Genomic DNA, 23,096 nt, shown 5'->3' with positions numbered 1-23,096 from the left:
CTGCAATGCAACTTTGGTTATGGTAAGAATGTTGTTTCATGCTTACTTATGACTGTTTCCTCAATACCCAATTATAAAATTCCTATATATTCCATCAACTAAACTGAGTATTCAGGATTCTGAAATAGTATGAGTTAGTTTAGGCAGACAGGTAAATTATTGCGGCTTTATAAAATAAATAAATTTAGAGGGACTAAGTGTCATAAATCACACACAGAAAAAGGTATACTTTGATCCGAAGATTTTCACTTCCCTAAAGAGTTTTTGGTATTGATATCGAGTCAAAAAGGTGGCTTCAATAAACTAAAGTCATTTTAACAAACCATATATGCTTTATAAAATTAAAATTCAAATGCAGATCTCATATATCGGATTTGCAATCTCTTTCTTCGATATGTTGATAAATTTATTTACGTACGAATAAATACCAGTTTACAAATTCGAATTTACAAGAGATACGCCAAAGTAAAATAGGTTTTCCTATTATCAAAATGACTCTAAACCTGAGATGAAAAATCCTCACAATAAGCCTTATACCATTTTTGAAACTTTTTTGTTTTTAATCCAAAGATTCAATAGATGATGGCATGTAAAATGCCTGGATCTATATGTTTGCTAACATTTTTTGCTAATGTCGGCGTCGTCATTATCTGATATTACATAAAACCGCCCTGTGCTGCTATGCCCTCGCATCCTTCAATATAACTAAAGGTAACAGATATTAAATGGTATTAAAGGTTTCGGTACCCTCCCTCCTAATTTGCACTCAGAAAGGCAAATTGCTGTTTTTTTATATTTAAAAGGAAATTTGACCACAACTCAATTTTCTATTTAGTCAAAACTTTTTGTCCATTTTATCTTTTCTAACCCCTTCTCCAATATTAAGCCAAAAGCTTACTGTATAGTATGACTTCGAAGTGTTTATCACATCCACCAAAGGGAATTTTAATGCCATCTAAAAAATAGCTTCTGTAACATATACCCCAAACACATTTAGTTTCAAGCATATACATTTTCAGGATTGGTCCAAACAAAATATTGTCTGTATAGTTCAAACATATTATGCTTCACCTTAGAGATACACTATTAGTAAAAAATTTTAATGAAATTTTCTTTGTGTATATATATTTTTAAGGCACCAATTGGATACTTCCATTCTTTTACTTAAAGCATACTCTCTAGGGCTCTCTTTCTAAGCACATATATGTTTATAGGCTATTTCTAAATTAATATATGTTTGCATCGAAGCATATTATATTTACAAAATTACAAAATTACATTACAAAATATAACTTTTCAATTCAATTAAATATAATTCAATATTTCCAGTGGGCCAGAAGGGACCCTATAGGTCAGTAAGGACCACATCGAGTCAGAAAGGACTCCCAAGGTAGTTATTCGAGATGGGTCAGAAGGGACCCCGTTGAGTCAGTAAGGGCTACTCAATAAGGTTCAACATATATAAGCAGATGGGTCAAATGAAAGTGCCACCATGGACGGTAAGTGCGCGGAAACAGGATAATAGAAACAGCAATTGGATGAGCAGGATCAAAATTTTTTTCATAATATAGCTGGAAATTTAAAAGGCAATACCTCTTGGATCCGAAACTCTGTTGTTAAAATTAAAAATAATTTCCTTGATGGCAGGAATCGGATCGGTTAAAGAAATCGGTTAAATATATGAAAAACAGTCTTTTTCGTCCGTGTAGATACTTCAGGATGTTATCATTTCTAGACCGTTCATCTGACAGCGGACAGATTTCTTCCAGTTTTTTTTATTGCTCACAAGCTTAGAAAAGCTTCTATATTTGGCTGATAAATCACATGTGGCTATAGTTAAACGTTAGTAAATCTGTTTTCTCGTACCATTGCTCGTTACCATACTGACAGTGTTGCATTGTTACAAAAAAGTGGGCGAAAATAACGGTAACAACAACAGAAATATTCCGAAAAGTAAAGGCAAGAGATGATCGAAATTCACGCTGTACATATCGAGAACACGGATGCGACAAATATTGGAAAATGCTTGGACATAAGCCATTGAAGTTCCAAAAAATTCAAGACATCACCGATCCACAAGAAAAGTTAGACAGGATGATCGAATTTAATTCGTTTACACGAATGTAGTCAGTTACCGAGTTTGGTTTTCTTCAATGAGAACCCATTCCAAATTGAGCAGTACTTGCCAAAGAAGTCTTCCGAAAATTTACACCTTCATTTTTCAAAGCGTCGCCGATTATTATGGTGTTGGCGCTGTAACGGGCGATGGTCGCTACCCGCTCGGATTTATCAACTAGGTTAGGTTAGGTGGCAGTCCGATGTATCAGGCTCACTTAGACTATTCTGTCCATTGTGATACGACAATGGTGAACTTCTCTCTTATCACTGAGTGCTGCCCGATTCCATGTTAAGCTCAATGACAAGGGACCTCCTTTTTATAGCAGAGTCCGAACGGCGTTCCACATTGTAGTGAAACTACTTAGAGAAGCTTTGAAACCCTCAGAAATGTCACCAGCATTACTGAGGTGAGATAATCTACCGCTGAAAAACTTTTTGGTGTTCAGTCGAAGCAGGAATCGAACCCACGACCTTGTGTATGCAATGCGGGCATGCTAACCATTGCACCACGGTGGCTCCCATTTATCAACAAAATTGCTGAATATTATGAGAAAAATGTCCTTAAGGCAAACAAAATTTACGGACGCAGACCACGAACATTGTAACAGGACACAGCACCACCGCATAAACTAAAATGGATTCAAAAATGGTTTCCTCGCTTCATTTCTCCGGCACAATGACCACCAAAATCTGCGTATCTCAATCCGTTGGAATTTTACCCCTGAGATATTTTGGGGAGTAAGGACCAAAATACAGAAGAGCCCTTTTCATGCAGTGTGTGATGGGTTTTTTTTCGGCCAATTGAAGACAATTCATACTAAGGGCATCCAATTCGACCAAATCTCCGGCAGCTCATCATATATTTCTAGATCTTTTTTATACCCTCCACCATAGGATGGGGGTATATTAACTTTGTCATTCCGTTTGTAACACATCGAAATATTGCTCTAAGACCCCATAAAGTATATATATTCTGGGTCGTGGTGAAATTCTGAGTCGATCTACGCATGTCCGTCCGTCCGTCCGTCTGTCCGTCCGTCTGTCCGGCTGTCCGTCCGTCTGTGGAAATCACGCTAATTTCCGAACGAAACAAGCTATCGACTTGAAACTTGGCACAAGTAGTTGTTATTGATGTAGGTCGGATGGTATTGAAAATGGGCCATATCGGACCACGTTTACGTATAGCCCCCATATAAACCGATCCCCAAATTTGGCTTGGGGAGCCTCCCGGAGCAGCAAAATTCATCCGATCCGGTTGAAATTTGCTACGTGGTCTTAGTATACGGTCTCTAACAACCATGCAAAAATTGGTCCATATCGGTCCATAATTATATATAGCCCCCATATAAACCGATCCCCAGATTTGACCTCCGGAGACTTTTGGAGGGGCAAAATTCATCCGATCCGGTTGAAATTTGGTACCTGATGTTAGTATACGGCCCCAAACAACCATGCAAAAATTGGTCCATATCGGTCCATAATTATATATAGCTCCCATATAAACCGATCCCCAGATTTGACCACCGGAGCCTCTTGGAGGAGCAAAATTCATCCGATCCGGTTGAAATTTAGTACGTGGTCTTAGTATACGGTTTTTAACAACCATGCAAAAATTGGTCCATATCGGTCCATAATTATATATAGCCCCCATATAAACCGATCCCCAGATTTGACCTCCGGAGCCTCTTGGAGGGGCAAAATTCATCCGATACGGTTGAAATTTGGTACCTGATGTTAGTTTACGGCCTCTCATAACCATGCAAAAATTGGTCCATATCGGTCCATAATTATATATAGCCCCCATATAAACCGATCCCCAGATTTGAACTCCGGAGCCTCTTGGAAGAGCAAAATTCATCCGATCCGGTTGAAATTTGGTACATGGTGTTAGTATATGGTCTCTAACAACCATGCAAAAATTGGTCCATATCGGTCCATAATTATATATAGTTCCCATATAAACCTTCCCCAGATTTGACGTCCGGAACCTCTTGGAGGAGCAAAAGTCATCCGATACGGTTGAAATTTGGTACATTTTGTCAATATATGGCCTCTAACAGCCATGTAAAAATTGGTCCATATCGGTCTTTAGTTATATATAGCCGATGACTTATTACACAAAAATTGGTCCATATCGCCAAAAATAATCTACCAAAACTTTATTTCCATAGAAAATTTTGTCAAATTTTATTACTATAGAAAGTTTTGTCAAAATTTCATTTCTATAGAAAGTTTTGTCAAAAGTTTATTTCTATACAAATGTTTGTCAAAATTTTATTTCCATAGAAAATGTTGTCAAAATTTTATTTCTATAGAAAATTTTGTAATCTACCTAAACTTTATTTCCATCGAAAATTTTGTCAAATTTTATTACTATAGAAAGTTTTGTTAAAATTTCATTTCTATAGAAAGTTTTGTCAAAAGTTTATTTCTATAGAAATGTTTGTCAAAATTTTATTTCTATAGAAAATTTTGTAAAAAATTTATTTCTGTAGAAAATTTTGTCAACATTTTATTTCTATACAAAATTTTGTCAAAATTTTATTTCTATACAATATTTTGTCAACATTTTATTTCTATAGAAATTTTTGTCAAAATTGTATTGCTATAGAAAATTCTGTCAACATTTTACTTCCATAGAAAATTTTGTCAACATTTTATTTCTATAGAAAATTTTGTCAAGTTTTTATTTCTATAGAAAATTTTGTCAAATTTTTATTTCTATAGAAAATTTTGTCAAAATTTTATTTCTATAGAAAATTTTGTCAAAATTTTATTTCTATAGAAAATTTTGTCAAAATTTTATTTCTATAGAAAATTTTGTCAAACTAGATTATATACGTATTTAATCGGCCTTTTTTTGTTTAATATATACCCCGTATGGGCTAACTTACAATTTAGAAGACAGTGTTAAAAAGTTTTACGATACCTTGCCATCGGCAAGTGTTATCGCAACCCAAGTAATTCGATTGTGGATGACAGCCTTTAGTAGAAGTTCCTACGCAATCCATGGTGGAGGGTACATAAGATTCGGCCTGGCCGAACTTACGGCCGTATATACTTGTTATTAATTGGGCTTTTCAATGCGGAAGGCTTTTAAGCCAATTAAGAAGCAATAGACAAAAACTAAATGTGTATCATATAATTTGGACACTATTGTAGTATTAATTTTCGATCTTACTCAGGAGATTTGATCTACTTATGTAAATAACACCTAAAGTGAAGGATATTTTCTAAAACCAATATAAGGACAAATAAATTCATTGACCTTGTTTGTATTATAAGAAGAATCCTTCATAGGAGATAGAACTATTCCGTATAAGTGATTCATATGTATTCACAAAATCTGCGGATCTCAATCCGTCAGCTAGGCTAGGATATTTTGGGGAGTAAGGTTGGAACTAAAAACTACTAAAGCGATTGGACCAAAATATCGCAGAGCCATTTTCCTGCAGCGTGTGATGGTTTTTTTCGGCCAATTGAAGAAAATTCATACTAAGGGTAGCCAATTCGACCAAATCTCCGACATTCGTTGCTTTTGAACAATAAAATGAGAACACTGAAAAACTTAGCGCTTTACTATGTTGCATTACATATCAGCCAACTTGTTTTCATATATAGTGACCTTTAGATAATATTGCTGAAGAAAAATTCTATTATGGATCTTGTACTCATACAGTCAATTACTCAAATTAATCTATCATCATTATTTTCCAGTTCATCATATATTTCTAGATCTTTCCGATTAATTGGGATGCGGAAACAATTAAGAAACAATAGACAAAGACTAAATGTGTATCATATAACTTTGACCCTATTGTAGTATTATTTTTTTAACTGACTCAGACGATGTGATCTATACTCACTTATGTAGATAACACATAAAATGAAGGTTATTTTCTAAAACCCATAGAAGGAAAGATAAATTCATTGTCCTTGTTTGTATTATAAGAAGAATCCTTCAAATGCGATAGTACTATTCCGTATAAGTGATCTATATGTAATCACAAAAATTTTGAATTTCAGCAAATATCAATATCCAATTTGGCTTATAAGTTTTTCATCACTAAGTACCATAGAAAATATTTCCTTTACCGAAACGCACCTTCATTATACTCAGGGTCAAATCATACTTTGAATGCAAAATTTCGTATTCAAAATCAAATTTGAGTACTCTTACTGACCCTCAACGAAACCCTCAAATAGATATGTTCCAATTTTAATTGGGTTTCCAATTAGTTCTTGAGGATATTTGCCAAAGTTGACATAATTTCTAAGATATCCACATTTTCTTCCCTTTCCAAATGTTACTATGATGAGCATGTGTGTTTTTCAAGTACATATAGCAACCAAACCTTGATTGCTTTGATTTAATAAGGCTAATTAGTAGTAGCTACCTTAACATTGACATAAGTTAATGAAAATCTCAATACTCAATACGATTATGGTTTTGTGAACACAGTCACAGCCCCTAAGGTAGGATAGAGCATCTGATCAAAATGATATCGTTCGTATTTTTCAAGTGCATTGACAATTGACCTTTGCCTTCAATTTGTGTGTGCTATGATGCATTGATGATTTACCTGTTTTGTGGTTACCAATTTGATGGTGATATGACACAAAAAACTACATTAAGTACACTTAAACAAGTACCTGCAATGAAAGTAGAAGAAAAAACCATAATTAATAATTATTTTCGAATACATTATGTGTAATATCATTTAATGATGAGGGGAAAAGTTGTTAGCTGTTCAAAAATAAAAACTAACTTAATATGTCTTTAAATTTTAAAATAAATTGTACTATTTTCCTTAAATTTTGCTATTAACCAAATATGTACACATAGGGGTTTGTACACTGAAAAAAAACGCATGCCCGGTCTCAAAGATTTTGTTTTTATACTAATGATTTTGGTATTGATACCGAGCCAAAGAAGCGGAGAATTGAAGTAATGCTACATTTAAGACGCAATTCTTTTTTCAATTTGAGTTGTGCGTACTTTATTCTAGCAAACAAAGTTTAATTTGTTCGCTTTTTAAAATTTTTCCTAATTAGCTATTAACGGCCTTTAAAAACGTGTTACCCACAATTTAAATTTCGCCGTTAATTCGGCCAGGCCGAATCTTATGTACCCTTAATCATGGAGTGCGTATAAGCTTCTATTAAAGGCTGTAATACACAATCAAATTACTTGGGTTGTCGTAATTCCAACCGATTACAAGGCATCTTAAACCTTCTTAACACGTCTTCAAATTGTAAGTTAGTTCATATGGGGTATATTAGACAAAACAAGTATATACGGCCGTAAGTTCGGCTAGGCCGAAAATTATGTACCCTCCACCATGGATTGCGTAGAAACTTCTTCTAAACACTGCCATCCACAATCGAATTACTTGAGTTGCAGTAACGCTTGCCGATGGCAAGGTATCTTAACACCTCCTAACACCGTCTTCTAAATTGTAAGTAAGTCCATATGTGGTATATATTAAATTCTATAGAAATAAAACTTTAACAAACTTTTTTATAGAAATAAAGATTTGACAAAATTTTCTATAGAAGAGAAATTTTAACAACATTTTCTATAGAAATAAAATGTTGGTAGATTATTTTTGGCTTGAGTGGCAAGCGTGATTATGAACCGATATGGACCAATTTTTGTGTGATTGGGGATCGGCTATATAACTATAGACCGATATGAACCAATTTTGGTATGGTTGTTAACGGCCATATACTAACACCATGTTCCAAATTTGAACCGGATCGGATGAATTTTGCTCCTCCAAGAGGCTCCGGAGGTCAAATCTGGAGAACGGTTTATATGGGGGCTATATATAATTATGGACCGATATGGACCAATTCCGGCATGGTTTTTAGAGACCATATACTAACACCATGTTCCAAATTTCAACCGGATCGGATGAAATTTTCTTCACTTAGAGGCTCCGCAAGCCAAATCTGGGGATCGGTTTATATGGGGGCTATATATAATTGTGAACCGATGTGGACCAATTTTTGCATGGACATTAGATACCAAATACTAACACCACGTTCCACATTTGAACCGGATCGGATGAATTTTGATCCTCCAAGAGGCCCCGGAGTTCAAATCTGAAGAACGGTTTATATGGGGCTATATATAGTTATGGACTGATATAGACCAATTCTCGCAGGGGTGTTAGAGACTATATACTAAAACCATGTTTCAAATTTCAGCCGGATCGTATGAACTTTGCTTCTCTTTGAGGCTCCGCAAACCAAATCTGTGGATCGGTTTATATGGGGGCTATATATAATTATGGACCGATGTGAACCAATTTTTGCATGTTTCTCGAAGACCATATACCAACACCACGTACCAAATTTCAACCGGATCGGATGAAATTTGCTCCTCCAAGAGGATGCGCAAGTAAAATTTGGGGATCGGTTTATATGGGGGCTATATATAATTATAGGCCGATATGGACCAATTTTTGTGTGGGTGTTAGAGGCCATATATAAAGACCACGTTCCGAATTTCAACCGGATCGGATGAAAGTTTCTCCTTCAAAAGGTTCTAGAAGTCAAATCTGGGGATCGGTTTATAAATGGGTCCATAATGATATCGGTCCATAATTATATAAATTTATATAATTATGGACCGATATGGACCAATTTTTGCATGGTTGATAGATACCATACACTAACACCACGCACCAAATTTCAACCGGATCGGGTGAGATTTGCTCCTCCAAGAGGATGCGCAAGTAAAATTTGGGGATCGGTTTATATGGAGGCTATATATAATAATGGACCTATATGGCCCAATTTTAGCATGAATGGTATATACACTATACTAACACCACGTACAAAATGTCAACCGGATCGGATGTAATTTGCTTCTCCAAGGGGCTTCGCAAGCTAAATCTGGGGGGTCCGTTTATATGGGACCTATAAGTAAATGAGGTCCGATATGACCCATTTGCAATACCATCCGACCTATATTAATAACAACTACTTGTGCCAAGTTTCAAGTCGATAGCTTGTTTCGTTCAGAAGTTAGCTTGATTTCCACACACGAATGGACAGCCGGATGGACGGACGGACATCGCTAGAAGGACTCTGAATTTCATCACGACCCAGAATATATATACTTTATGCGGTATTAAACCAATATTTCGATGTGTTACAAACGGAATGACAAAGTTAATATACATCCCATCCTATGGTGGAGGGTATAAAAAAGTCTTTAAAATAAGTCTTGAAAAGCATCTCCTATTTTTGAACATTTTTTTGAAGATACAGAAGGTCAACATAAAGACGATTTCTTTAGTATTAAAGAATTTTCAGAATTATTAAAGCCAAATTGATCTTAGTCAAACAATATATTTCAGTGTATTCATAAATAACACTAGTTTACACTCAAAATGTACACTTGATGAAAGTCAAATTTTCTTATGTATTTTGAGCTGCTGAATTCGAAAAAAATGTTTAAAAATTTTTTATGGAATGGTTTTTGAGATATCCCGTTATTTTCAAATTTTCGCTCTTTTTTCTAAACATCCCAGCAAAAAAATTTGGAAGTTCTTCCAAAGGCACAACTTTAAAAGCACTTCCAGAAGATGCACTCCAACTGATGTTCTTTATTTTTACTACCCAGGAAGTTCTTTTAATTCAATTTTTTATAACATGGTTTTTTAACACTTTTAATGGATAATTTTAACTTTTTTGTTGCAAATAGGTTAGAAATATAGTAAGAATTCATAAAATGGTACAAATCATTTAAATTTTGTCCACAAAAATGCTAAATCCAATCTGGAAAAATTGTGAATTTTTGAAAAAAATTGAGGTCAAACGTTTCCGACAAGCGTTAGAATCCATTAAAAATTATAAAAAAATCCATCCATCCATTAAAAATTATTTATGTGACAAAATATCACAGAATTTTTTAAAACATTGATTTCGGATCACACCTAAGAAGTGATGTAAATTCAGTGCAACGGTTGTTGAAATGAGGACTTCCGTCCTATGACAAGCCCATTGCTTCTGCGTCAATTTTGCACCACTTCCGGATCCAAAAATAACATTTTCATTACTTTTTTGGCGACGCTTTTTTTGCTGGGATAATATATCCCGAGTTTGAAATGTCCGATTATACTTCAATGAAAGGTAATAAAATGACGAATAATCGTGTGTAATTGGATCTGTGATAAGTTAAGTGGTTCAAAAAATATCAATGCCAAAAATCAAAATTTTCAAAAAATCGTATTTTACAATGGACCTTTTTCGCCAGAAAAGTATTCAGCAGCTCAAAATACATAAGAAAAGTTAATTTTCATCAAGTGTACATGAAATTTTTCTTTTTTTGTAAACTAGTGCAATTTTTAAAGAAAACTTTATAAACTCGCTGTTTGCTGACGACTTAAAGATATTTCCTTCACTTCGATGATTATTCATATTTGCTATTCTATCTAGTATTTCATAATGATCTTGCATGGTGACAAGACAGAACTTCGGTGTCTGATTTCATTACCAAAACGATTTATATGCGTTAGACTTTTATTCGCGGCCATGCCACTAAACCAATTTTAATGCGAAATTAAAAAAAAGTTTTAAAATTTTAACATCCCAATATGTGTCATATGTCTAAGATGGTGTGTTAATTTCTATACTCTAGTGTTTTCCAACAAAACGAGTTTTGAACCCGGTGTTCGGTTGGTTGCCACTTTACAAGTTTTTATTCGTTGGTATTTAAAAAGTAGAAACTACGACAGAGCCATTCCCACTCGACTTCAAGTGTCCACCTGTACTCTACATAAATTCCAATCCAATTGTTTGCTAAAGGTCTGCTCAAATACTTTCAGAGCAAATATTCCTATGGATATTTTTTATTATCCATGTGTCTGATGATTTTGTCGGTGACGTTTTTTTCGTTTTCGTCCTTTCATAAATGTGATTGAATCACAATCCATAATGTTATTGTTAAAAGGACAAAAATGTGACTTGGCATTCTTCATACAGACTTGAGAATAATTTCATAAAAATTCCATATGAAGATATTCTTTTGTATATCAAACCTGTAGTAACATAAGGCAATAGCCATGTACAGTGGAGCAATTCATCGAGAAGTATATAAATATACTTATAGCTTAATCCATTCAGCTATAGTGTCCTGATCTTCAATGGGATAAAATAAAAGATGGAGGTTATAATAAATCCATAATTTTATTTGGTTCCAAACTTTATATAGTTTTAATTACCCCCAAAGAGAACTCGTGAGCTGAACATATCGCGAGAACGATTGCAATACATATTTAAAAATGAGCTAAAGCCATTGAAGTTTCAAAAGTGCAAGAGTTCGTCGACACACAAAAAAGTCAAACTGGAAAGTTCCATTAAGTTGGTTCGCTTGGACGAAAGTGATCAGTTACCGAATTTGGTTTTCTCAGATGGGAAGCCGGGAAGAGTTTGTGAACAAACAAAATGGTCGGGTTTACCTACCAAGGAGGTCAAACAGGGCCACCAGAATTCAAAAGCCGCCGAAGGTAATGATGTCCGCTCCTACAATTGTATTCATAGACCGTGGGGTCAAAACAAATGTCAAATGTTATAGGGGAAATATCATAAAGGCTGGGCTCAGTGAAAAAAGCATGCCCGGTTCCAAAGATTTTGTCTTTACTTTAAAAATTTTGGTATTGATTCCGAGCCAAAGAAGCGGAAAATACACTCAAAAAAAAGTGAACTCTCTATTTCACTAAAGCCAATTTAACTTTATTTTAGTTCACGGAATTATTATGTTTGGGGAAAGTTTCCTTTACTCTAATAATTTTTTTATGTACGTTAGTTACATTAACTAAAATCGAGGAAAACAATATACTCAAATGAAGCATAAAGATTAACTAAATTCGTGTCTTCCACCAAATAGTTCAGAATTTCATTAAATTTGTAAATTTTACCAAAAATGCGTCCATCATGAACTTCGTACGTCACTAACTTCTGTGTTCTTACTTTTAAGATGCAAATTTTAATTTTTTCTTCAAAATAAAGTGTTGAAAAACATATTCTATTTTTTAACGATTTTTTGCTTTGTAGTCAAGATGCAAAAAGACAAGAAATTTAAAGATAATTTCATTAATTTAAAATACTTTTTCTGAATTTTTAAAGTCAAGTTGACCTTACCACAAAACATTTTTCTTTCATGTTATGACACCAATTTTTAAATCAAATCATTTAATTATAAGGACAATGCGACTTCATTGAAAACTTTATCAACTTCTGGACCAAGAAAAAAAAAATTTATATTAGAAAAATGTGTTTTTTATGCTAAACAAAATTTGCATTCCTATTTTAAGGACATGACAATCGTTGGCCTCACGACAATATTTTTTTCAGTGCTGGTTACGTATTTAGTAAATCTTTATGCTTCATTTGTGTATAATTTTTCCCGTTTTTTAATTAATTTAACTACCGTACTCCAAAAATTTTTAGAGTACAGGAAACTTTTTCCAAAGGCAATAATTCCATGAACTAAAATAATGTTATATTGGCTTTAGTGAAATAAAAGGCGCATTTTTTTTGAGTGCTGACAAATATTTCGACCGCGTTAACCCAAAACAAGTTTATACAGTAGTAAGTTCGGTCGGGGCGAATCTTAAATACCCACCACCATGAATCAAATATAATAGTTTTTTTTTAAGAATTTCAGGAGGGTTGGTGGACAGATATTTTCCCAAGCAGATTAGTTCAAGCAGTACGCTTCGTAAAGATTTTACCTATGAACACTAGATCAGATTCTGAATTTATAAGAACCATTTTTTGTTTGAGTTTTAGAGGAATCATTGTAAGAGTTCAAGAAAATTATGAAATAACGCCAGTAGAGAGGATATAAGCGTTTCAGATATAGGTCAAGTGGTTTATGCAAAGATAAGATAAGATAAGGTTGAATTTTTATTGGTCTGCGTTTAAGATATAGGTCACGTGCTTTATGTAATTAGGTCAAGTGCTATGTAAACAAAGATAAGGTTGATTATCCCCAAAACTTTTTTGGGGCTTACAAATTGATTTATTGTTTGACAGGGGTTACATACGTTGGTTGGTTGATAAGATGATAAGGTTTATGAAAGTTGTTTTATCAAGTTAAAATTTTTGAGGATCCCAGAAATGTTATTGGGGGACAATGGTTTTATCTATAACTTTCTCCTGATAAGGTTTATTAAAAAAGGTTGGTTATCCCCAAAATTTTATTGGGGTGTGCATGATTGATTTCTTGTTTTACATGGGTTGCATACGTTGGTTGGTGTTCGGATGGTGGTAAGATGATAAGGTTTATCAAAGATGCATTTCGATGGTTTTGTAAATTCGATTTTTGAGGATCCCAAAAATGTTTAAGATGATAAGGTTTATCAAAGTTGGTTGCATTTCGATGGTTTTGTAAACTCGATTTTTGAGGATCCCAAAAATTTTATTGGGGGAAAATAGATTTATTTATGACTTTCTCCAAAGATATGATCTTGCTAATCTTGTATTCTAAAAAATTTCTTAAAATGCATGTGGTTCTGTGTATGTTGAATGTACACGTTTGGGTTCTGATGTGTTTGAGTTGTTGTTATTGTTGGATAAAGAAAAGTGAATGTGGAAAAAATATAAAATGATTGTTGGAAAAGCGTGTGCGTGTGTATGGCATTTTTCGTTTGACCGTTTGGTTAGGATTGCAGTGATATTGAGACTAGGTGATGAGGCTAATTGATAAGGATGGTTAATATATGATTGAGACATAGTTTTGTGTGTGAAGCAGGCATTTTTGCTCTCGGATGGATGGTCTCGTTAAATTGATTTATTGTTTGACAGGGGTTACATACGTTGGTTGGTTGATAAGATGATAAGGTTTATGAAAGTTGTTTTATCAAGTTTAAATTTTTGAGGATCCCAGAAATGTTATTGGGGGACAATGGTTTTATCTATAACTTTCTCCTGATAAGGTTTATTAAAAAAGGTTGGTTATCCCCAAAATTTTATTGGGGTGTGCATGATTGATTTCTTGTTTTACATGGGTTGCATACGTTGGTTGGTGTTCGGATGGTGGTAAGATGATAAGGTTTATCAAAGATGCATTTCGATGGTTTTGTAAATTCGATTTTTGAGGATCCCAAAAATGTTTAAGATGATAAGGTTTATCAAAGTTGGTTGCATTTCGATGGTTTTGTAAACTCGATTTTTGAGGATCCCAAAAATTTTATTGGGGGAAAATAGATTTATTTATGACTTTCTCCAAAGATATGATCTTGCTAATCTTGTATTCTAAAAAATTTCTTAAAATGCATGTGGTTCTGTGTATGTTGAATTTTAAACGTTTGGGTTCTGATATTATTGAAATTTTGTTGATTGATTTATGTAAACTTTGCTCAGTTTCCCGAATTGTATAAATACAATAAGAATGTACAAAGTGTATGCAGTCGGTTATTTAATTTTCAGCTATTCAAACCCATTTACAGTTTGCCCAATAGAAAATCATAATGAAGGCATGGTCAACAGGTGAAATAAATGAAGTCGTTGAAGAGTCTAACGTTTATAATGATATGGATCCAGAGGAGATTTCTTTTTTGGAGTGGGAAAGAGAAAAACAAAAAGTCATGAAATCACTTGCGACCAGAAGAGAACCAAGTAATGTAGAGGCTGAATACAACCATCGTTTGGAAAACGTTTCGGAGGAGGTCAAAGAACGATTACGTATTCTAATGGAAAAATTTGAGACTGTGGTTCGGAAACGAGAGGAAGGAAAAAGATGTCAATCCATGGAGGTCATAAATAATGAAAATGAAGACACAAATAATAAGTTAAGCATTTCTAAATAAACTATATTCCCATTTATATTTTTGATAATAACACAAAAACAATTTATTAATTTATGTAATATAAACAAAGAGATAAGAAAATCAATAAATAATTAATAAAAAAAAAAACAAAAACAGAAACAAATTTTATTATATTGGAAGGGGAAACGAATTGGTTTTTTGTTTTTAAGGATAAAAAAATAATGAGAGGTATTTGAATGTATATGGGCGTTAAGCATAGTAACACCAATATTCATTATTTGGATGTTACTAGCTTTTCTTGTAAAATTCGATCATTTTAAATTTCTTGTAGGTCTTTATCAAGTGTGTATGTGTGTGTGTGTGTTCAAAGTGGTTTAATGGGCGTATGCGGCTTCTGGATTTTTTAAGAATTTGTTGTTGTTGGGTAAAGAAAAGTGAATGTGGAAATAAAAGAGAATGTTTATTGGAAAAGCGTGTGAGTGTGTATGGTATTTTTCGTTAGGTCTGGTATTAGACTATTTGGTGACAATGATATCGTTTTGTTTTTCTGTACCTTATGATTTGGTTATAGGTGGGGAGACTAATTGAGTGATCCTATAGAAAAGCAAACGAGATAAAGTGATGAATTTATGATGTGATAGCGATAGAGTGTCCTATAATACACTTGTAAAGGGTTAAAACTTCATTTCAAAAAAAAATAATGTCTTCAGTTTGTGTCCAATCTCAAACCCTTTTATAACGTTTCGAAATCTTGCGCTTTTCAAATTTTCAATTATAAATATATAAAAATATATAAAATATATATTGTTCAAATAAATTTAAACATTTGTTTGGTAATAACAAAACGGAAGCGAAAAACGTGCTCACGCGTCAAATTAACAAAAAAGAAAAAAAAACAACAACAACAAAAACACTTTTTCTACATATATTGGAAATCCTAAAAAAAAAAAAAACAAAAACAAGAAAATGGCATCTTACTTCTGCAATTTGTGCTCCATCAACTTCGCTGGTAAGAGAGATTACAATTCTCATGTTTCCAGACACTGCATATGCGGTGAATTCTGTGAAAACAAATATATTTTAATGCCTCATAAAGAGAAATGTCCTCAAGTTCTTCGAGGACAAGTGATGGGAATGAATTCCAATAAAAGGAAAATGAATGATGGTTTAGTGCCAATGTCAATGGGTGGTGGGGCATCCACGCAAACTGGAAATGTCATCAATCAACAGCAGGGATATTGGGGCAACATGCAAGCCCCACAACTTTACCCAATCAACGGTAACATGAGCAACAACAACAATCAACATCTTTCTCATCAGTGGAGCAACCATCTCCAACAACAACAACAACAACAGTGCGAACAAATATGGAACAACAATCAACCAACATATCAATGGTTGAATACCAATCAAAATCAATGTATCGTTGGTTTCCAACAACAACAACATTACGATCAAGGGTGGATCAACAATCTGCATGCAAATCATCAATATTACAATGGCCTTCAACAGCAACAACAACATTACGATCAGTGGATCAGTCAGCAAACTGCATTAGAGATGCCCATCAAGAAACGCAAAATAGCGACGATAAAAGAAAAATTCGAGAAGATGGCATTAATACATATGCATGGGGCCACTATGCGATTGCAAATGAAAACCATAGCATATCTAGTAATGAAATCGACTTGGAGTCTATAAATCCAATGGTGTTTGATGTTAGTTTGAATGATATTCAAAATCTTGACTTGGCATCAATAAATGATTTAGACGACTTGAATTTGGATTTTGTCGAATAGAATAAGTATAGTACTGATATTATTAAGTATATTCATTAAGTCATTGTAATGTAAAAGAAAAAAAAACAACATTATTTATTTATTTATTTTTATTTATTTATTTATGTAATTTTAACTTATTAACTAAGCAAATCTCATGTAAATAAAGACTATTTATTTATATATTCATGTAACTATGCAAAAAAAAAAATAATAAATAATAATAATAATAAATCAAAAATAATTCTATTCTTAAATAATTTTTCGGACAACTGCAGTCAAAGGTGTGTATTCCATCAATCGATCATGTAATATAAGACAGTAGGCATGAGTATTTTGAGGGATTAATTTACTCGTTTCAATCTCGAGTTTGACATCTATTGGTCCATGCTTTATCATTTCATTTTGATGGCTAACATCAATGACTATTATTGGTGATTCTTTGAACTTTTTAAGACTTAAAATTGGATATGACTCCCTTTGATAATAGTTTTCTTGAAATTTCGTATACATTTCGTAGAGTATGGCATATCGATTCTCATCAAATTTTAAATTTAAATCATCATATGGATAGGTCTCAGAGTTCAAATGAACTTTTATATTGGTTAAATTACAATGAGCAAACTTTCCTTCTCGTACAAATGCAAACAAAATGAAGCGTGGTCTCTCCCTGTTCAACGACAACTTGACATTCCAATTGCAGTTCATCGAACCAAAGAATGTGGGGTTAAAATGGCAATCCCAACTTCGAAATGCAATTGGTAACGACGTACCATCGCGCACTGTTTTCATAACTTTTACTTTCATTATGTCAGAGAGGTGAACATGGGGAATCCTCCACATCACGTTGGTGATGGTTAAATTTAGATTTTCTTTGGGATCCGATGAATAGCATGCTTGGCTATCACTAGAACTTCGCAGAAGTATAAGATCATGTTTGCTATGCAAGATAATTTTATGGAAGTCTTCAGCAAAACCGAGTAACATCTTCAATGGAACATAAAAGTTGAATGTGTTTACGGATATATCCTCTAAAGAACTCCATCCTGCGTTTAGAAGCATATTACTCTCAAAACTTGTTAGAGATGCGAAATTTTTTATTGTACTTGATATTCCAAGATATCTCGATCGATCAATTTCAACACCATTAAGCTCATATCGGATTTCATCAAACATGTGCGCTACACAATTGTTTTTCAAACGAGCATTGATTGCTCTTTCTCCACTGGCCACTGTTATGGTACCCTCTATGTAAATATAACTTTCAGCCGGTAATACATACAAATCTTGATTTTGTATGGTTATTCTTATTTCATCATTGTTTTTAAATGAACGAATATATGGGACATAACTATGGTAGTCTTTTTTAGTAATATTTTCATCTGAAAAAGGCTTTTCGGATACATTAAGAATTTCAGACATTTTGTTTTAAACGAAGGTTGAGAGATTTTAAAAATTTTATATTTTGCTTAGTTAAAGGCAGTAGTCTGCGGTTGGCGGTTTGCACTTGAGTGTTTGCCTTTGACTTTCCCCTTATGTTTTTATTATAAATAATCATCGGTCAGCTGGCCTTAGATGAATGCGTAAAGTAATTTCCTCTCCGCGAAAATTTATTATTCTTTCTTCTTGATCTACAATCCACACTTTAAGTGAACTGATTTCTTTGACGTTAACAGGTAAATAAACTAAATTTCTTGGTATTTCATCTATTTTATATCCAGGGGAAACATTTATTGCAAATTCATGAATAGTATGCACCGGTAAATTATTCATGAAGGCACCGGATGTAATATTACATTGAATTTGAATTGCATTCACTCTCATAATGTTCACGGGAAGGGATGACTTATGTGTTATGTTGGGTGAGAGAGTCCCTCTTTTGAAACCCAATAATCCTCCGATAGAATGTTCATGATTAAAGTCGATTATATCATGTGAAGAAAATATTTCAATTTGCAATGTATTGTTGTTAGCAACAATTTCAATACTTTTTGACCCATTGTTTCTTCCATAGGCCATTTTTATATAATCGACAATGTCTTCCAATTCATATGATCCTATGGGAATTTCGATTACTTTCTCACCGATATGAAATAGATTGTTATCATTATCGACGTTGGGTATAGAGTTGTATGAATGGAAATCAATTAATGCACATTCATAATCTCCAGAGAGCTGCAATGAAGGGAAATATTCCGCGGTTAGAATGGAAGATTTCCCCGTTAGGGCTAGCGTTATTGACATAATGAGTACTATGCTTTGAATGATGTGTTTCTACTATATTAAATCGCTTTTATTTATCCAAGAGTTATGTTGATTTGAGAAACCCAGCCATTTGACATAAACACGATCTCCTCTAGTTTTTAAAACTTTTTCAACTAGGTAAGAATTGGGATACTTAGTTCTTCTCAATTCCTCCTCATAAAAACATCCCTTAATGGGGTGCCCCTGATAATCTTCCAATATATATGTTACTGGGTTTGTGACTTTGATTAATTTAATACGGAATATTTCTGTACTGAAATTAGGGGTATACCCCTTTTCAAATATATTTTTATATTTGCTGATTCGAACAAAATCACCCACCTTGTACTTGTGTGTCTTGAATATTTTTAGATTGCTATATACGGTATCGAGTAACTCTTGTTCGTTTTTTGAATTTACTTTGTATGGCGGCATTTTTATTGTACGATGTCTCGTTCTATTGTATGAATATATTAACTTTTTATAGATATCAATCCACTTATAGTTTCCATTGAACGAAAAGTCACGGAACATTTTACTTTTTAATGTGCGATTGAAGCGTTCAACAATCGATGCCTTCATTACACTATATGTGGAGTAGTGGTTAATGTGATATTTTTCCATTAGCTTTGCAAAATCTTTATTGAAAAACTCTTTACCATCATCTGTTTGTAGGTTCTTTGGTGCCCTTCCTTCTTTCAATATTTTATAAAACGCTGCAGTGACGTCATTCGCATTTTTAGTTTTCGTTGCTTCAGCCCAGGCATATTTGGAGAATGTATCGATAACTGTCAATAGATATTTATAACCACTATTTATTCTGGCGTAATTTCCCATTTCAACTAAATCCGCCTGCCACAAATCATCAATCCCTTTCATTATGACTCTACGGCGAGGAAAGTTTTTTCGCGCTTGAGCATGAATTTCATTTACGATTCCCCTTCTCTCCATGATCAATCCTGTTTGTTGTATATGAATGTTGGCGAGGGATACAATTTACTTATAGCCTCAAAAATGTTTGCTAGTGAGGTCTTTAATTCCGAAATCTGTTCCTGCGTTTTGTAAAATTCCACGCTTAACTCTTTTTTGAATATTTCTTGTGAGCGTGTGATTTGTGCTTGTAAATAAGCTTTGTTGACTGCGTCTCGATCTTCTGTCGGCGCACCCAAGTTTTTAATTTTTTTAGTTTGTATATCGAGGTTATAATGCCGGTCAAAAGTAATTCCCAAAATTTTTTGAGCATTTCTTCTTAGGATTTCCGAGTTGGAGAAGTGTCCGAACTTGTCGACGCTCATCTTGATAATAATATGCCAAAACAAAGGTTAATAAATTATATTAGCCTCTCTTAGCTCCTCTATAATTGATACTATTTCATTACTATGATTAGTATGACCTGCATTTTGCGATGCAATCAACAGCTTGAGACGTTCAACTAATTCATTGGGATCATCCCAATATATATAGTTGGGTTTTTGCATGTTTACTTTCATTAATCCTTCACCCACGTGAGTACTTTGAAATAGTTTCCTTATAATATTTATGTATTTTGTACCCTTGCTTGCTTTAATTTTTCCCTCAGGCTTGTAATCTCTTTTATGGGCATTCGTATTTAACAATATTTTCTTATAGATTTCCAATTCAGACTTATCATAGTTTTGTGGATTTTTATAAAAAAGAAGTTCAAATAGACCTGGGGTGCGACCCCATCTTTGATTTCCTATAATAATTTTATCATCAGTCAAATGAAGATCGCTATTTCCAAACTTCCAAACACCATCACTATCTTTATGCGGACCGAAACATGTGTCCAGTTTTTTTCTGGTTTGTAAGGTGTTCAGGTCATACAAAACGTCTTCATCTTCCGATTGTGAATAGAAATGGTCATCATCATCATCATTATTACCACCACCACCATCATCATAATCATCATCGTTTTCAACTTTTTCATTTTTCATGGATGTCGATAGCTTGTTATTTTCCTCTATTTTAATTTCCTTTTTCGGCGCTTGTCCCTCAAAATGAATAGGTTGTTTTTCATATGACATTTTAAGAATTTTTTTCAGTGGTACTGTCAATGGTTTAAAAGTACTTTCAAGCTGTGTATTTAGCTCGATTTCACCATGCTTTAAAGCATCAAATTTTCTTCTAAGAATTTTTCTTGTCTTTACGACTTGTTTTAAAGTATTTTCATCCATTATTGCGTCTGCTTTAAATGAAATGTTTTTCATTACTAAACATGTATATAGGTATCGAATCCTTTTCTATATCGTCCTTCGTTAATTTCGTCATCCTTACTTATTGTTAAAAATTGATACTTTTCTTTCCAACATTCACGACATAATTCTTTAAATTTTTCATATGACATGTCACTCACAACATTATCATCGTAAACATGTTTTAAATTCATCTCATCTTGTTTAAAAATAATAATAAAATTCGCATTATCTCGAACTAAATGTTTTGGAATTCGCGTGTATGTCTGACACAAATAAAAACAATCTATATTCTTATGTCTTCCCATACAAAAATAAGCACGAATATTATTTTGCTTTTCACAAGCCACATCATCGAAAATCATTAATGAGTTTGGCTTAGCCGCATCTGGTGATATCACATCACTATTGTCGGAAAAAGTGTACAGCTCCATTCCCTTTATAGGCTTTAAGAGAGTTTTCAAATATTCATATTTTGGTTGGTATAGCGATTTCGAATACAGATATATGTTCTCAAATTTTAGTCCGTTGGGACTCTCTATTAAACTAATCATGGTATTCGTTTTTCCGCAATTTGAAGGACCCACAATTAGAGCTCGAATTGAATTCGGTAACAAAGTACTATGTCTAGTTTTAATAGGACTTTTATGTAGAAAATCATAGTTTTGTACTTTAATATTCTTATCCTGCTTTACTAAGCGCATTTTGAAGACTGTAAATTAAAAAAAATAATCACCGCCATATATGTTTTCCTTTTTTTTATATTTTAGAGTGAAATGAAAACAAAATAAAGAAAAAAAAATAGTATATAAAATGTTTGTTTATGCGAAAAATAAAATTAATCGTACAAAAACAATCAAAGGAAGAGGACTTGTTAATAATTTAATTAACGCACTCCCATTCGAAGTGCACTTGCCTGGTTATCAATATTGCGGACCGGGAACTAAGCTACAAAAACGCTTGGAGCGGGGAGATAAGGGAATAAATGGATTAGATTCTGCTTGCAAAGTTCATGATATTGCATATTCTGAAAGCCAAGATCTGGAACATAGACATAAAGCGGATAGAGAATTATCAGAGAGAGCCTGGCAACGTGTGTTAGCAAAAGACAGCAGTTGGGGTGAAAAAATAAATGCTTATTTAGTTGCGAATGCGATGAAAGCAAAGACAAAATTTGGTATGGGATTGAAAAAGAAAAGCAAGAAACCCAATTGTGGGAAAAATATATTCACTGGTGCAGTTAGAAAAGCAAATGCTGTTTTGAAAAGACAAAAACCTTCTGATATCAAAGCTGCTATAAAGGTGGCTAGAAACGTTATTGCTAAATCTTTCAAGGGGAAAAAGGCACAAATTGTTATCCCGCGAGTTATAAGAGTCCCAAAAATTGGTGGTTTTCTTCCTTTAATACCCATTTTAACAGCACTCAGTGCGGTAGGTGCGTTAGCATCAGGTGGTGCTTCCATAGCCAAAGCTGTTAACTCTGCTAAAAATGCCAAGCAACAGCTGGAGGAGAATGCACGCCATAACAGAGCGATGGAAAGTGTGGCGATGGGAAAAGGTCTTTACCTGAAGCCCTTCAAGAAGGGTATGGGTATTGTAATAAATGAGAAAGAGAACAAAAATAACAATCAACAGAAAATAAAAAACTGATAAAAATGCTACCCGAAAGAGCGCTAACAGATAATGATTTGAAGACGTTTGCCACAAAACACATTCGACACTTTAGAGGCGTCTATATGCGAGATAAACTACCGAAAAAGCCGCATACATTTGAGTGTGGTATTGTAAACCTCGATAGTTACATGGGGAGTGGCACCCATTGGGTAGCATATCACAAACAGAAAGATCTAATTGAATACTTTGATAGTTTCGGCAATTTGCAGCCACCCTTAGAAATTTTAAATTATTTAGGGAATAGAATAAATTACAATTACACACGAGTACAGAAATTTAAT

The 23,096-nt window shown here is 33.7% G+C and overlaps 1 protein-coding gene across 1 annotated transcript; it reads right to left on the bottom strand.

Annotated features, from left to right (window-relative positions):
- Nucleotides 1–16,936: 16,936 nt before the first annotated feature.
- Nucleotides 16,937–18,106, bottom strand: LOC142231239 (uncharacterized). Its single transcript, XM_075301857.1, has one exon. It carries the CDS (start codon nt 18,104–18,106, stop codon nt 16,937–16,939), a length of 1,170 nt encoding a protein of 389 aa, XP_075157972.1.
- Nucleotides 18,107–23,096: the final 4,990 nt, after the last annotated feature.

This window comes from Haematobia irritans, chromosome 3 (assembly GCF_050003625.1).
Source record: "Haematobia irritans isolate KBUSLIRL chromosome 3, ASM5000362v1, whole genome shotgun sequence".
In the NCBI taxonomy this organism is placed as follows: domain Eukaryota; kingdom Metazoa; phylum Arthropoda; class Insecta; order Diptera; family Muscidae; genus Haematobia; species Haematobia irritans.
The sequence above is the reverse complement of the archived record's forward strand: the minus strand, read 5'-3'. Positions and strand labels throughout refer to the sequence as shown.